The sequence below is a fragment of the Cricetulus griseus genome, chromosome 2 (genome assembly GCF_003668045.3).
Source record: "Cricetulus griseus strain 17A/GY chromosome 2, alternate assembly CriGri-PICRH-1.0, whole genome shotgun sequence".
Classification (NCBI taxonomy): Eukaryota; Metazoa; Chordata; class Mammalia; order Rodentia; family Cricetidae; genus Cricetulus; species Cricetulus griseus.
Window position 1 is genome coordinate 281713779 of NC_048595.1, and position 14429 is coordinate 281728207.

General features: G+C 46.5%; 1 protein-coding gene across 1 annotated transcript in view; it reads left to right on the plus strand.

The window, feature by feature from the left end:
- Positions 1–14429, plus strand: part of Mthfd1l (methylenetetrahydrofolate dehydrogenase (NADP+ dependent) 1 like) — a 177030-nt gene that overhangs the window by 16284 nt on the left and 146317 nt on the right. The window contains exon 7 of the mRNA XM_027400996.2: positions 314–450. Coding sequence (XP_027256797.1) covers positions 314–450 — 137 coding nt within the window. The remainder of the gene's footprint in view (positions 1–313; positions 451–14429) is intronic.

Consider the following 14429-nt stretch of genomic DNA (forward strand, 5'->3'; position numbering starts at 1 on the left):
TTGTCCATTGTCTGTATCTTTGCAGCCGGAAGTGGGACCTTGTGAGCACCCACCCATGCTGTAATATTGACTAGATTAGTCTTGTGCAGGCAACCACAGCTCTTGAGAGCTCATGAGCAAAGCTGTCACGACTGGAAGATACTGTTTTGTGGCACTCCTCCTTGACCTGTTTCTTATAGCCTTTCTGCTCCCTCTTCTGAGGCATTTCCCTGAGAAAAGACACATTTTAAAAAGATGTTCTTCTTTAGTTAAAGCTATCTGGGAGGAAGTTTCTGAGGTGTGATTTTAATATTGAGTTCTCATTGGTTGGTAGGTGTCACCTTGGATGGAAAGAAGGTCTTGGTGGTAGGGGCTCGTGGGCCCTTGGAACCTGCCCTGCAATTCCTTTTCCAGAGAAAAGGTTCCATGACAATGAGTTCCCCATGGGCAACACCTCAGCTCCAAGGCAAGGTAGGTGTCATGTGCGACTCTATAACTTTGAATGCCTATATTAGACAAGAAGAAACACTGGCAATGTGTAAAGTGAACACTGAACAGGAAGTTAGAGGAAGAATGGTGGGAGGTCTTGAAGGATGAAGATAATGAAAAGCAGAGCCTATCCCAGCATTTGGAAACCTGAGACAGTAGTTCAAGGCCAGCCTGGACTACAGATGAGACCATATCTTAAAAAGAAAACTAAACCAAATAACAAAGGGCAATTACTAGCGTGAAACCAAATGCCTATGAGGGATCGTTAATAGAACCCAAAGCTGGTTCCTGGGAAAGATTAGAAAACAGACACACAATTAGCGCCAGCTATAATCAGAAAAAACAACACCCAATCACGGCCCTAGTCTCACTTCTGTTGTTGTAACAGATACTCTGACAAAGAGCAGTTTAGGGAAGAGGGGGTTTGTTTGACTTGCAGTTCAGATTGCAGCCCATCCCTGTGGGGAAGTCAAGGCTGGAACAAAAAGCACCAGATGCACAGTCAAAAGCAAAGAGGATAAATGCTGCCTTCTGCTGGCTTTCTCTTTGCCCTGTTCTGGACTCCCCTCTGCCCTTCTGCTTAGAGAATGGTGCTGCTTACAGTGGGCTGAATCTTCCTACATCAAGACTACATTTAAAAAGGGAAAAAGGTTGTCACAGATTAGTGATGTTTACAGCAAACATTTAGGTGGTGACTGCTGTCTTAAATCAATAAGGCAAAAATAATTGATCGAAAAATGGCAGATGGCCATTGATTGACATGTGGTGATTCATTGATGTACAAAAAGTTGCCTGGCTCCAAATGATTTGTGCTCACCAGCCATGCCAGCAATAAGTAAATATTGACAAGTATAAATATTGACAAATTTGTAGGCATATGGTAGCTGACATATTACTTACTGTAAAGACTTCTAAGTGAAATAAGCTCTTCGTAAAGTCCTTTAATAGAGTTTAAGGTACTTTTTGGCCCCGACATTCTCCAGTGTCTGAATATATCATAGACAAATTCCTGGACATACAGACATGGTCAGGGGTTTGGGGAGATGGCTTAATAATAAAGCAGTTGCCTGGTGTGCACATGGCCCTAGCTACAATCCCAGCACACAACAAAAGGGGAAGACACACACACACACACACACACACAGAGAGAGAGAGAGAGAGAGAGAGAGAGAGAGAGAGAGAGAGAGAGAGAGAGAGAGAGAGAGCAGCATGCATATGATACAAAACGGGAGCTCTGAAGAGGTGTACTGCGGCAAGATAGGAAAGGAGGAAGTCCAAGGAGACTTCTTTCCTTTTACTTTTAATAATAAAATTATTCTTGTTTCATTTTTCATCAAAAGCTCAGATTTGGGGTTGGAGAGATGGCTTAGTGGATAGGACCACTTGCTGAGCATGCATGAGGACCTGAGTTTGAAACTTCAGCACCCACTTAAAGAGCTGGACATGTTCTCATGCACCCATAACCCCAGTGATACAGTGCCAGAAACAAGAGGATCTTTTCAGCTGCCAGCCTAGGTATAATTTCATAGAGATGCTGTCTTGAGGGAATACGGCAGAGAGTGATAGAGCAGGACAGATATCCAGTGTCCCCCTCTGGCTGGAATTAAATGTGGATGTACTACATGCTTGCGCATGCCCGCAAGTGTACATGTGCGAACACACACAAGTTGGAGTTCCAGAGAAAGGAATTGGGTGACAGCTAGCATGGGAATTCCTGTGGTCCTTGGTGTGACTTTGAGAATGGAGGGAGGGAGGGAAAGCTTTCATCCTTCAGCTTGGGAGGGAGGAGTGAGTGAGGGACTGTCCTCCCCTGCTGAGGACTTCCCACCTCTCCATCTTTGTCTCTTGTTCTGCTCTCTCTGATTTCTCTCAGAGTCAGGCTTGGGCATTCACCCCAGTGCAATCATTCTGAGGCCGTTAGATTTCACTGAGCAGTGAAGGCTATCATATCACATCCTTGCTGGACTGTGTGATGGCCAAAGGAGACAGTTGGTCGATGGAAAGCACTTGGCAGGCTACCTGGCTGGTAATCAGGGCTCAGTGGGTTGGAACGATCAATCTTTCATTCTCTACCTTCTTCCCCTCTTCTCCTTGACTTACTGAGTTTCGTGTGTTATATGTTTAATAGCTAATGTTTATATGTGCTAAAGAAAATTGCTAAGTGTTTTTGCTTGAGTTTATCTATGTCCAGGTTAGGTGAATGTAAATGAAATAATATCCATTATAAAAGAGGAAAGGGTAGATAAGTAGCACAATTGGTAGTGAAAGACCCCCGAAGAGGCACTTTCGTAGAGGGAGACCCACACACCCAGGAATCAGCGAGGCCACGAACTGGATGCAAAAAACAAGAGGCTTTATTGGAGACGCGGGTACCCGGGGCGACTTAGCCTTTGTGTGGCTAAGCGCCCCGAGCCAAGGGAAAGGGGTCCTTATATAGGGAAAAAGGCGCAAGCTAGGAGCAGGGATTCTATTGGATAATTCTAATGAGGCATTGTACAGAGCTATTCCCATTGGTCAATGTATATGAGGCGCTATACAGGGTTATTCAAATGAGGCAAAGTACAGAGTTATTCAAATGAGGTGAAACACAGAGTCTTTCAAATGAGGCGAAATACAGAATCATTTCTATTGGATGGTTCAAATGAGACACAGAGCCATTCCAGATCAGCATATTCTCAAGGTCTGGTGTCTGGTACAACAGACTCAATTCCCCCTCCCTCCGCGTCCAGATGGCTGACCTTGGGGGCGGAGACCTTGGGACGGAGTGTTTCTCATCGGGCGGGGCTCAGGGGCAGGGCTCCAGGCCGGCTCCCTTGGTGTTCGTTCTCGTGCCGGCCCACCTGGTGCTCGCCCTCGTGCCGGCCCACCTGGTGCTCGTTCTCGGGCCTGCCCATCTGGTGCTCGTTGCTCGGCCCCAGCCCCGAGGCTCGGTGCCAGGCGGGGCGGGCCGGGGGCGCGAGCCCTGCCGGGGTGAAGGCTTGGGAGGCCCCGGCAGCTTCGGGGCAGGGGGCTCAGGGGCATTTCGAGCGGGTCTTTCATTCCCCCATTTCTCTTGTAACTGAATGGAATCTTCCATTCAGAGGTCTCTGGTTAGGTCTTTCTCTAAGCTTGGCCATGCTGCCTCTAACTATTCCTGTATGGTCTGTATAGGACTACCTCAGAGAGTGATGTTAAGGATTTCTCGAGTGCATTGACTGACTCTTTTAGGACCTGGATATCTGTGTGCATGGCTTGCTGTAGAAGTTTGAAATGATTAATTCCCTATGCCGGCTGCTATGCCCCCCACTGTTATCCCTCCTAATAATAGGGCCACGGTAAAGGATATTGGCTCCCTCTTATATCGGGTTGATTTCCCTAATACGCTGTAAAGGAAATAAGGAGAGGCATAGAGGTGATACCGGTGGAGCCCTTTTGCCATCCTCTGGTTACCTGAATCTTGTCCCATGAGGATGAAGGCTTCTAGTGAGCATCCCCTGTCGTTTCGCATCCCCATGCAAGGGAGTTCCTTTTGACTTAGCATTCCAACCAGGGAAAATAGACGGCGAAATTTCTTTCCAAACTGCTTCCTGCTGACTTTGGGACGAAGTTAGGGACCCCAGAAGGTTGAAATGCTAGTCAAAAGCAAAAAGGAATTTTAGGCAATGGGGAATCCATCAGGGGCTTCTGGTTAGCAGACACTGTTGTAGAGATAGGGGGTGTCCACATCAGCAGACTGGTTCACATCCATAGCAAGTCCAGGGCTCGCCGTCTACTTGGAACAGCTAGTAGTCCGCAACTGATATTCAGATGTCTGTCAGAAGCAGAAACCTGTTTAAGACATATTTAAACTAGGAACAGAGGTTAAAACTTATTTATAGAAGCCCACAGTGCAGAAAAAGCAGATATCTGGATATCTGTTCAAACAGCAAGAACACATTTATAACTTTGAGTCCTAGCAAAAACTACAGATTTGGGCTATAAGCATGTACATTTTTCTTCTGTCCAGAGAGCTAGGTATGGATTGGACAGGGGTGCCTTTGGCCTGATGAAAAGCCCTTTAAGTTTGTACTTAGATGACAACCAAAATAAACTTAAAAACCTTGAGCTTGTGCCTGAACAGTAGATAGTCATTATTTTATCAGCTAACATACTGACTAGTCTATAGTGGATCTGACTGTCTGATGCTGTCAAGCTGACAACCAGTAATATTTCAGAGATCTGAGAAGGGTATATTTTATCCGAATCTACTAAAAAGTGACAGAAGCCAGTTAGAAGCAGGTCCATATACATTTAGCCAAACCCAAGTTTCTCCATTACCGTTGGAGGCAGCTGTCTCAAAGAACAACAATCTTCACCAGGCCTATACTGTGAGAGGTTTTATTTTCTCTCTGTGGAAGAGGGACATGGAAAAGACTGACCTTGTTTTGTCTAGGCAAAGGGGTACAATCAATTTTCCAGCGTCCAGCAGCTTTGTCCACGGTCTCGGCCAGGTTCTGGCAGGCGGCAGGTTTTATATCTGAGCATCTCGTTCACTGGTCCAGGTGCAGGAACTGAGGTGCCTGTAATCTTCTTTGGAGATTTTGGGTCATTGTCAGGATCTGGCAGTCTGTCTGACATTATAACAATTTAAATGCCATATTCTGAAGATCTCTGAAGCATTAGAGGTCTGTTTGTCTGTTTTAATTACTTGCCTTAAGCATACATTAAGTATCTACAGGTGGCTAGGTAAGGTCTTATTTCTGTAAATAATTAGCACCTGCTCTAGAGAGGTACAGGTGATGCAAGGCCAGGGCAGGCACATCTAAGTGCCAGGATTCCTTAAACAGTAGCTTAACTTCTTTCTTAGGCAGGGTTTTTCTGTGACTTGTAACAACCTTTTCTCTGACCTTTGACAACTTTCCTCTGACCTTCTATAACTTTCCTCTGACCTTTTACAACTTTCCTCTGACCTTCTACAACTTGCTTTAACCCTCTGTAACTTTCTGTGACCTCCAACAACTTGCTTTAACCCTCTGTAACTTTTACCGCTTGCTTTAACTCTCTATAACCTTTTATAACAATCTTTTCTGCTATGACTTGCTTTAATCCTCTATAACCTCCTAGTTCATTTCTCTGACTCTCTTAGACATTTTTAGACAAGTTCTCTTTTTTTTCTTTCCCTTTTTATTATTTACGTCTCCTACAATTTTTTTTCTCATTTCTCAGTTAACATCAAAATTTCATCAAAGTCCTTTTTACAGTTCTTAATAACTTTAAGGCCGTTTAGATGTCCTGGCGGGGGCTCCTCAGTCAATTCTCCCGGGAGGAGTACCTCAGGTGTTTGCGTTTATGCACATCAATTACAAAACAAAGACCAAACAACACAGAACAGGTTTTCGCAGCGTAGTTTCGACAGAGAGTCGAAAGGAAGAATTGAGAGGGGGTCGGTCGAAGAAGGGGGCCCTCCTTCTTCGTCCCCAGTAAAGATTGCAAATCCCTCAAGCCGAGGGCCTTCTCCAAAGAGACTGGGAAGATGTCCAGTCATAGATCTAGGTTCAAAGTACAAATCCCTCACACCGAGGGCTCCAAAGTACAAATCCCTACAAATCCCTCACGCCGAGGGCTACAAACGCTACCAGGACGTCTCCTGGAGCCGCGGTCGGGAGTCCGAACTCGTCAGTTCCTCTCGGAGCCGCCAAATACAAATGTACACAGCTGTATACTACAAACGCAAGCGCAATTCACAAGACAGACTCAGACCAGACAAGACAAAACAGCAGATCCGCACAACACTTACCTCCCAAACGTGGGTCGGTGGTCCCTGAGTGGGGGTCTCTATCCCGGACGAGCCCCCAAATGAAAGACCCCCGAAGAGGCACTTTCGTAGAGGGAGACCCACACACCCAGGAATCAGCGAGGCCACGAACTGGATGCAAAAAACAAGAGGCTTTATTGGAGACGCGGGTACCCGGGGCGACTTAGCCTTTGTGTGGCTAAGCGCCCCGAGCCAAGGGAAAGGGGTCCTTATATAGGGAAAAAGGCGCAAGCTAGGAGCAGGGATTCTATTGGATAATTCTAATGAGGCATTGTACAGAGCTATTCCCATTGGTCAATGTATATGAGGCGCTATACAGGGTTATTCAAATGAGGCAAAGTACAGAGTTATTCAAATGAGGTGAAACACAGAGTCTTTCAAATGAGGCGAAATACAGAATCATTTCTATTGGATGGTTCAAATGAGACACAGAGCCATTCCAGATCAGCATATTCTCAAGGTCTGGTGTCTGGTACAACAGACTCAATTCCCCCTCCCTCCGCGTCCAGATGGCTGACCTTGGGGGCGGAGACCTTGGGACGGAGTGTTTCTCATCGGGCGGGGCTCAGGGGCAGGGCTCCAGGCCGGCTCCCTTGGTGTTCGTTCTCGTGCCGGCCCACCTGGTGCTCGCCCTCGTGCCGGCCCACCTGGTGCTCGTTGCTCGGCCCCAGCCTACCTGGTGCTCGTTCTCGGGCCTGCCCATCTGGTGCTCGTTGCTCGGCCCCAGCCCCGAGGCTCGGTGCCAGGCGGGGCGGGCCGGGGGCGCGAGCCCTGCCGGGGTGAAGGCTTGGGAGGCCCCGGCAGCTTCGGGGCAGGGGGCTCAGGGGCATTTCGAGCGGGTCTTTCAGTAGAGTGCTAGCCTTAGCATGAGTAGAGCCCTGGCTTCAGTCCCCAGCACAGCATGCCTGGTGGTGCCTGTGTGCAATCCTAGTGCTCCGGAGGAGGCAGGAAGGTCAGAAGTTCAAGGTCAGCCTGGGCTAGAGACTGTCTCAGATTAAAGATATAAAGCACTGCTGTTCGTGCTACTCACTCATGAATAACCATTCTGGAGTATAAAACTGGAAAAAAAAAATAGCAAGCCATGAGCTCTTAATGGTGGTTGTCAGCCATGCTCAGTACCAGGACAAAGTCCTATATCTAAACAGTTTGGGTAGGAGATGACTACCTACATTTGGAAAGGGATGAAGAAGGAACTTGACCAGGCATGGTGACATGCCTGTAACCCCAGCACTCTGGAGGCTGAGTCAGGAAGACTGGTTCAAGACCAACTTAGCTACATAGTATAAAATTTGAGTTTAGGGGAATCGTTTATTTGTAAATTTTAATTGAGACTTTAAAAGTCATTTATAATTTAGAACTATTTTCTAACATTACTAGGGCCTCTTTTGGGGGGCGGGGGTTCAAGGCAGAGTTTCTCTGTGGCTTTAGAGCCTGTCCTGGAACTAGTTCTTGTAGACCAGGTTGGTCTCGAACTCACAGAGATCCACCTGCTTCTGCCTCCCAAGTGCTGGGATTAAAGGCGTGCACCACCACAGCCCAGCATGCCAAAGCCTCTATTTAAAGAGAGGAAATATGTTGTTTTTCTTTTTTCTTTTTACCAGTGTTTCGCCTGCATGTGTGTCTGTGTGCAACATGTATGTGGTACCTATAGAGGCCAGAATAGGGCATTGGATCCCCTAGGACCAAAGTTATAGATAGTTGTGAGTTTCTACTTGATTGCTGGGAATAAGACCCAAGTCCTTTGGAAAAGCAAAAGCAACCAGCACTCTTAACTGCTGAGCTATCCTTACAGTTTCAAGTGTTTGTTTATCTTGAGAAATTGATTCAAAATCAGCAGTGGCGCCATTGGCCTGTTTTCTTAATCTGGAAATGAGTTTCCAATATGTATGTATGTATGTGTGTATGTATGTATGTGTTATTATTAGTAGTAGTGGTATATCTTTCCATTGCTAAGATACTTTGTAAAGCTTTCCATTTTAGAAAACAGCAACAAACAAACACATCAACTGTGACAATTACGGCAGAATCTTGATTGGCAGTTTTAGTTCACTGTGTCTGTGGCATTGGTGAGGCCTGACGGTATTCAGCAGAAAATCCCACAATAAGCCACTCCTGAGACCGTGCAATCCTGAGTAGTTCAGTGAACTTCTGAACCTTCTGCGCTTTCCTTCTTCGCCCTGCCTGAGGTGAACTATCTCTGTCTGGCCCCTCTGTGATCTACCCACGTGTTGTGTTGATCACCCAGTATCAGATCTACTGTGGCAGCTCTTGTATACAGATGACCTTTGCTTTGTTTAATAAGGACTCCAAGGCATGAAAGTAGTGGAGCTGGTAATTTGGATGTGGCAGGGAAACTCTAAACAGCTGCCTTTGGTGAAAAACTGAAAGCCGTGAGTGTGCACGTGAATGGTGTAAATAGAACTAGTACAATCTCTGGCTTCTGGCACCCACCAGGGGTCTTAGAATATACTCCCACCCTGGAATAGTGAGGACTGGTATATGCTGAATGACGTCTAAAAGTGCATATTACTTGTGGTAAAGGGTGGGGAATGAGGGACAGGTTAGAGAGTCCTACATGGAGGGCAGGGGTCTCCACCGACAGCTGGAATGGTGGCTTGGCAGGTGAGTCCTTGCTGATTTTAAGACAGTTCAGGAATGTGGTCTTGGAAGTGAATGAAACCCGTGTGTGTGTTTAGTAGTCACCACTTGGGGGCAGCCTACTCAAGAAAATTCAAGGACAATTATGTTGCCCGGCCCCACCCCTCTCTCTCTCTCTCTCTCTCTCTCTCTCTCTCTCTCTCTCTCTCTCTCACAGAGTCAAACCCTGTGCTTGCTTAGCTTGGCAGCCACTGGGTCACACCCCCTATTTTGCACTTTAAAACCTAGAATTTTTGGTTTGGAAGCAGTAGAAGAGGAAAATAAGCCAAAATGCCTTGCCCTGTGCTGACCAGCTGTGGTGGGAAGCGAGGATGCCTTCACTATGGTTGAATGTTTTCACAGCTGTCCAGAGACTTTGGCTGGTTGTAGCTGTATTTTTGAAAAACAAAGACTTTTTTAAAAGTACTTTTTCTTATGAAAATAAATCACCTGGACTCCTCTGTGGATGTAGCTCATCCCGACTCTGAGAGGAGGGTTCCCTAGCCATGGTTTTCCCTAGAGAATGGAGATGATGTGCTCTAGTTCACAGGTCTAAGAAGTTCTCATTAATAATTAAAATGCATTTTCCTCCTAATTCCTTCACGTTACATCGGTATCATTGTGAATCTGAGACACGTGGTTTTAGCAAAAGACTGGGAAGTGACACCATCATGACTTTGTCACTTTCGCTCTTTTGCATGTGTGTTGATGTGTGTCTATGGGTGTCTGTGTGTGTGGAGATCAGAGAGCAACTTCAGCTGTCATCCTCAGGAGCTGTCTGCCATATGAGATGGGGTCTGTCACTGGCCTGGAGTTCACCAAATACTCTTTACTGGCTGCCCCAGGGATCTGCCTGTCTCCGCCTCCTTGGTGGGGGATTATAACCCACCTTACCAGATTCAGGTACTCACACAGATGAGTCTATGCAAATCATTTTCATTCAGACCACCACAGAGACCTTCCACAGAGCTAAGCAGAAGCTAGTATTAAACTCTTGAACCTGAAAAAAAATTAGAAACCAACTCAACCTGTTTCCAATCTTGGGCATTTGGTTATAGTAACTGCAAATGAGCTGACACTGATGACACCTATAGTCTGCAGGAACTGTGAGCATGAAGAGCTGAGATTTGACTTCATGGACCCTTACAGAGACCAGAATGGACGTCTTTCCATAGCTTTATATCTTATGCCCACAGGAGAATGTCACTGAAAGTTAAGAAATTTTCTGACTCGATGCATGTATCAGTCTCAGGCTTCAAGGTGCAGTGTGCATTTCCATAGGTATCCCACAATGGAAGGGAGGCTGTCTGAATGTTGTCCGTATTTTTCACGTGCTGACGAGTGTGGACCCAGGTCTTCACCAAGAACCCCTCTACTTCCACTCCACCTTTTCTCACTTTCCTCCACACAAATGTATCTTCCCAGGCCCCTTGGCATCAGAGTGATGGAGCTGACAGACAAGCAACCCATAATCCCGTGGTTGGGAATTTGCCATGGTCAAGCGGTCATCTCTTTCTCACTGAGGATTTTACCTTGGTATCCAATCCCATCTGATGTGGGACAATGCTTTGTCTTGGGTGCTTATGAGTCAAGTGGTACCCTGTCCTTGGGCATCTGCTCCCTTGAGAGTGCCCCTGAGGTCATTGTTGGAGCACAGCTGGGAGATACAACTGGAATAGCTGCCAGCTGGGATAAATCTGACTCCAGCTGCACAGGGAAGACGTGCAGAGATATCAGGGAAGCTTTTGAATTCATTTTTCTCTGAGAGTCTCATTTCTTCTCATTTCACAGAGACGCTTAGAAAACCAGTAATTACAGAAAAGAAGGAAAACACAGATTGTGCACATTTGAAGGCTCAAAAGTGTCTGGGATTTTGGAGCAAAACTCCATTATCACAAAGTTTACATTTGGTGCACAGTATGCCTAATAGAAGGGCTTAAGAGTAAACGGAAATTTCTAAATGTATTCTGTCATGTGTGTGAAAGGCTAGGGGTAGATAGAACTGGGGCCTCCCAGCCTTCTGAGTGGACTGGGTCAGCAAGTTATATGATTGACAGGTCTTTTCACACTTTAGGACAAATGTAGACTAATATAGGCAGCCTGTCAGTCGCCCTAGCTCAGTGGTGGGTCACAATGAGTCATGCTCTGTCCTTTGTGTTGTCTTGGTGATTTCAAGTCCTATTGGACAGGACTGTCCTTGTGCTCGTGGTAAGGAAACTGAGGCTTGGAAGAGACTATCTGGAGATTATAACAGTTAAGAACAGATACTTGGGGCTGGAAGGTGGCTCAGCAGTTAAGAGTGTGTAGTGCTCTTGCAGGGGACCCAGGTTCAGTTCCCCATACCCATTGTTCTCTTTTCTGTCCTCCACAGATCTGTGCATGCATGTAGTGTGTATAAACTGATGCAGGTACATATACACAGTCATAAGTAAGCAAATACATTTTTTGAGAAGAGGGAAGCTACCCTACCACGTTTCCCTCTCACTTCGTGCATCACTTATTCTAGATTCTCATGTAAGTCTCATCTCTGAACCCAAAGTACCGCCCAACTCAACTGTGGCTCATCACAGCGACCAGGACCCAAGCCAGTGGACTTGGGTTGAGTTTACCATTTTACCATTCTGACTCTTTATGATTCCAGAGTCAACCTTGTAAGATAGGCAAGCTGAGGTAGACTAAATATGACTCCTTCTCCTAGGTCTTGGAATTGACCAACCTTCCTAGCTCGCTTCTAGGAAATAGTGGTGTTCATCAGATAATAGGTGGGAATGACACCTGGTCAGCGGTGCTGGCATGATGCCTGTCCTGTGTGGGAATGGGCACCATTTAGTTTCATGCTAAGCCAGCCTCTAGCTTCTCCAGAGTGTGTATTCATGGACCCCTGGGGTTCTGGACGCTCAACCTTCTTTGACAAAGTACATCCAGATGTTGGCTTCCATTCTCTTCACTCTTTCTCTGGCCTGATCACGTGACTTGTCAACACCAAAGCCGGAGCTGATTGGAACTTTTTTAAAAACCAAAATAACAGACTTCGTTGAGAAAGGGATTCAAATGAGAGCATATTGAAATGAATAAGTGGAACCACGTCGATTAGCGGATTGATTAGCCTCGGACGGTTCAGAGAGCAAGCTGAGATACTGAAATGTTGGAGGAATGGCGTAGTGGTCTGATAAGTCCATGGGACAAATGTGATGAAAGCAGTGTCTGTCTCCACTTTCCTCTTTACCATTGCCCTCGTTTTACATGCCCTCCCCATATCCCATGGGCAAATTGTTCTGATTTCAGTCTTGATGGGTTGTGCTGCAAATGTTCAAACATGGAATACATTCTCTCAGTATTAGAAATGGTGGTGTAACAATTCCTGGGCTTTGGGGGACAGTTTCAAGAACCAGAAGTGGAAATATGTTTCTACAGTGCCTCATTCTCTGTGGAAAACCTGGCTGGGCACTTAAGAGTTTCTCCAGACTGGGGTATTAGTTCCACCTTCAAGCAACCCATGTGACTTCCCCCGCAGCACCTGTGGTCAACCGCAGCTGTACCCTGAGTCATGAGAGTCCAGGCGGGGAAGTGAGGTAGAGATTGCACAGCAGAGTGCCCTCATCAGTCCTGCTGGATTCTGGGGCTGTGTGCTGGGGATGTCACCTTCAGTCCACTTGCACATGCTCTGTCTTTCCCTTCTCTAATGTGAATGGTTTCTGAGGGTATAAGATGACAAATTTAATGGCAGCTCTTGTACATAATCTGAGATGCAAATGCCATCTGTTTGTATAGAGAGTCATTTCCTAGTCTTTTGGACATGCTTGCAAGTCAATAGAGACCAGGTATTGGGCTCCCCACAGGCCTGGATCTTCACCATGCCTGGTAAGCAGAGCCTAGGCCAAGTCCAGGTGTTGTGAGTCCACCTGCCATGTGTCTGGATTCCTCAACTCTCAGGGGAACAGCTAAGGCCCAGAGAGATTCTTCAAGAGAGCAGATGCAGAAATCCGATCTGTAGAGGGAGGTTGGGAACTGGAAAGCATAAATGCCAGGAGATGCAAAGCCTTATTTCCCACTGCTCCATCCTTGTGCCTGAATGTGAGCCTGCTGTGTGCGGGCAGACACGTGATCAGCATGAAGGAGCATCCTGAGGCCCACCCTCTCCCCTCTACAACCTTCACCACAACTCACACACTCTCCCTCTCTCTTCCTTTCTCTCTCATCCCTCGTGCTCTCCTCCTTCCCCCTCTCTGTCCTACCTTTATTTTCTTCTCAAGAATTTGAAGAAAATAATTATCTTTGTGATCTTTGAGAGCATATATATTACTGAATCTGAGTCTGTATTTTCTTCTTTTTTAAAAAAATCACCTTCCCTGACTTCTAGGGTATTTTTGTTGTTGGTGGTGGTGGTGGTGGTGGTGTGGTGTGTGTGTGTGTGTGTGTGTGTATGTGTGTGATTAGACAGGGTCTCATTTTGCCCAGGCTATCCCCAAACTTGCTCTGTTAGACCCCCGAAAACTCAAGTATCCGGGGTCTCAGGCCAGGTTCGCGGTCACCCCAATCACCAGGCGGATTCGAGAGCTTGCTGCAAACTGCACGAGGCTTTATTGTAATTTAATGAGTTAACCCCATGTTAGCTCAGGTCTTTCACCCACCCGCCATGGCGGACAGCTAGAAAAGACGGCTCCTAGCGTCTCCCAAAAGATCTTATAGGGCAGCGTAAGGGGAGTGTCTAGGGGTACGCACAGGCTCACGATTGGTGTGCCTCCAGGCTTGGAGGGCTTGCCCTGTGCTCATTGGTCAACTGGTTGTTATGGCTCATAGGCCCTCCCAGGGTGGTTGCTATGTTCTCTACGTCATTGTCGTGCGCTTGTCTGTAAAGCACACCCAGGGTCGTAAAGCATAGCGCCACCAGCTAACTTCCGATTGGTTCCTTGTCACAAGACAGGCATCTGACCTCTAAGTGACTAAGGTTCCTTGTCACGAGACAGGCATCTGACTTTCTAGTGACTAACTTTTGATGGGTTCCTTGTCACGAGACAGGCATCTGACCTCTACGTGACCAAGGCAGGTTTATGGCAAGCACGTGTTCGGCTGTTATGGCTGCCAAAAGGAAGCTGGTTCCTTCAGCTCTATAGTATCTGTTCTCACCCCCCTTTGAGGGTTGAATGGCCCTTCCACAGGGGTCACCTAAGACCATTTATGTATCAGCTATTTACATTATGATTCATATTCATAACAATAGCAAAATTAAAGTTATGAAGTAGCATGGAAAATAATTTATGCTCAGGGGTCACCACCACATGAGGAACTCTATTCAGAGGTCTCAGCGTTAGGAAGGTTGAGAACCACTGCTCTAGAGCCAAGGATGACTTTGAGCTTCTGATTCTCTTCCCTTTACCTCCCAAGTTCAGGAGTTATAGATGTGTGCTACCACGTCTGATTTGATGGAATCCCGGCTTCCTGCATGCCAGACAAGCACAAAAGCATCTGAACTACATTCCCAGCCCTATCTAATTGGAGATAGGAAGCTCACTTCAAAGGAGACTGTCTTTTCTAGCATTTTTGGACACAA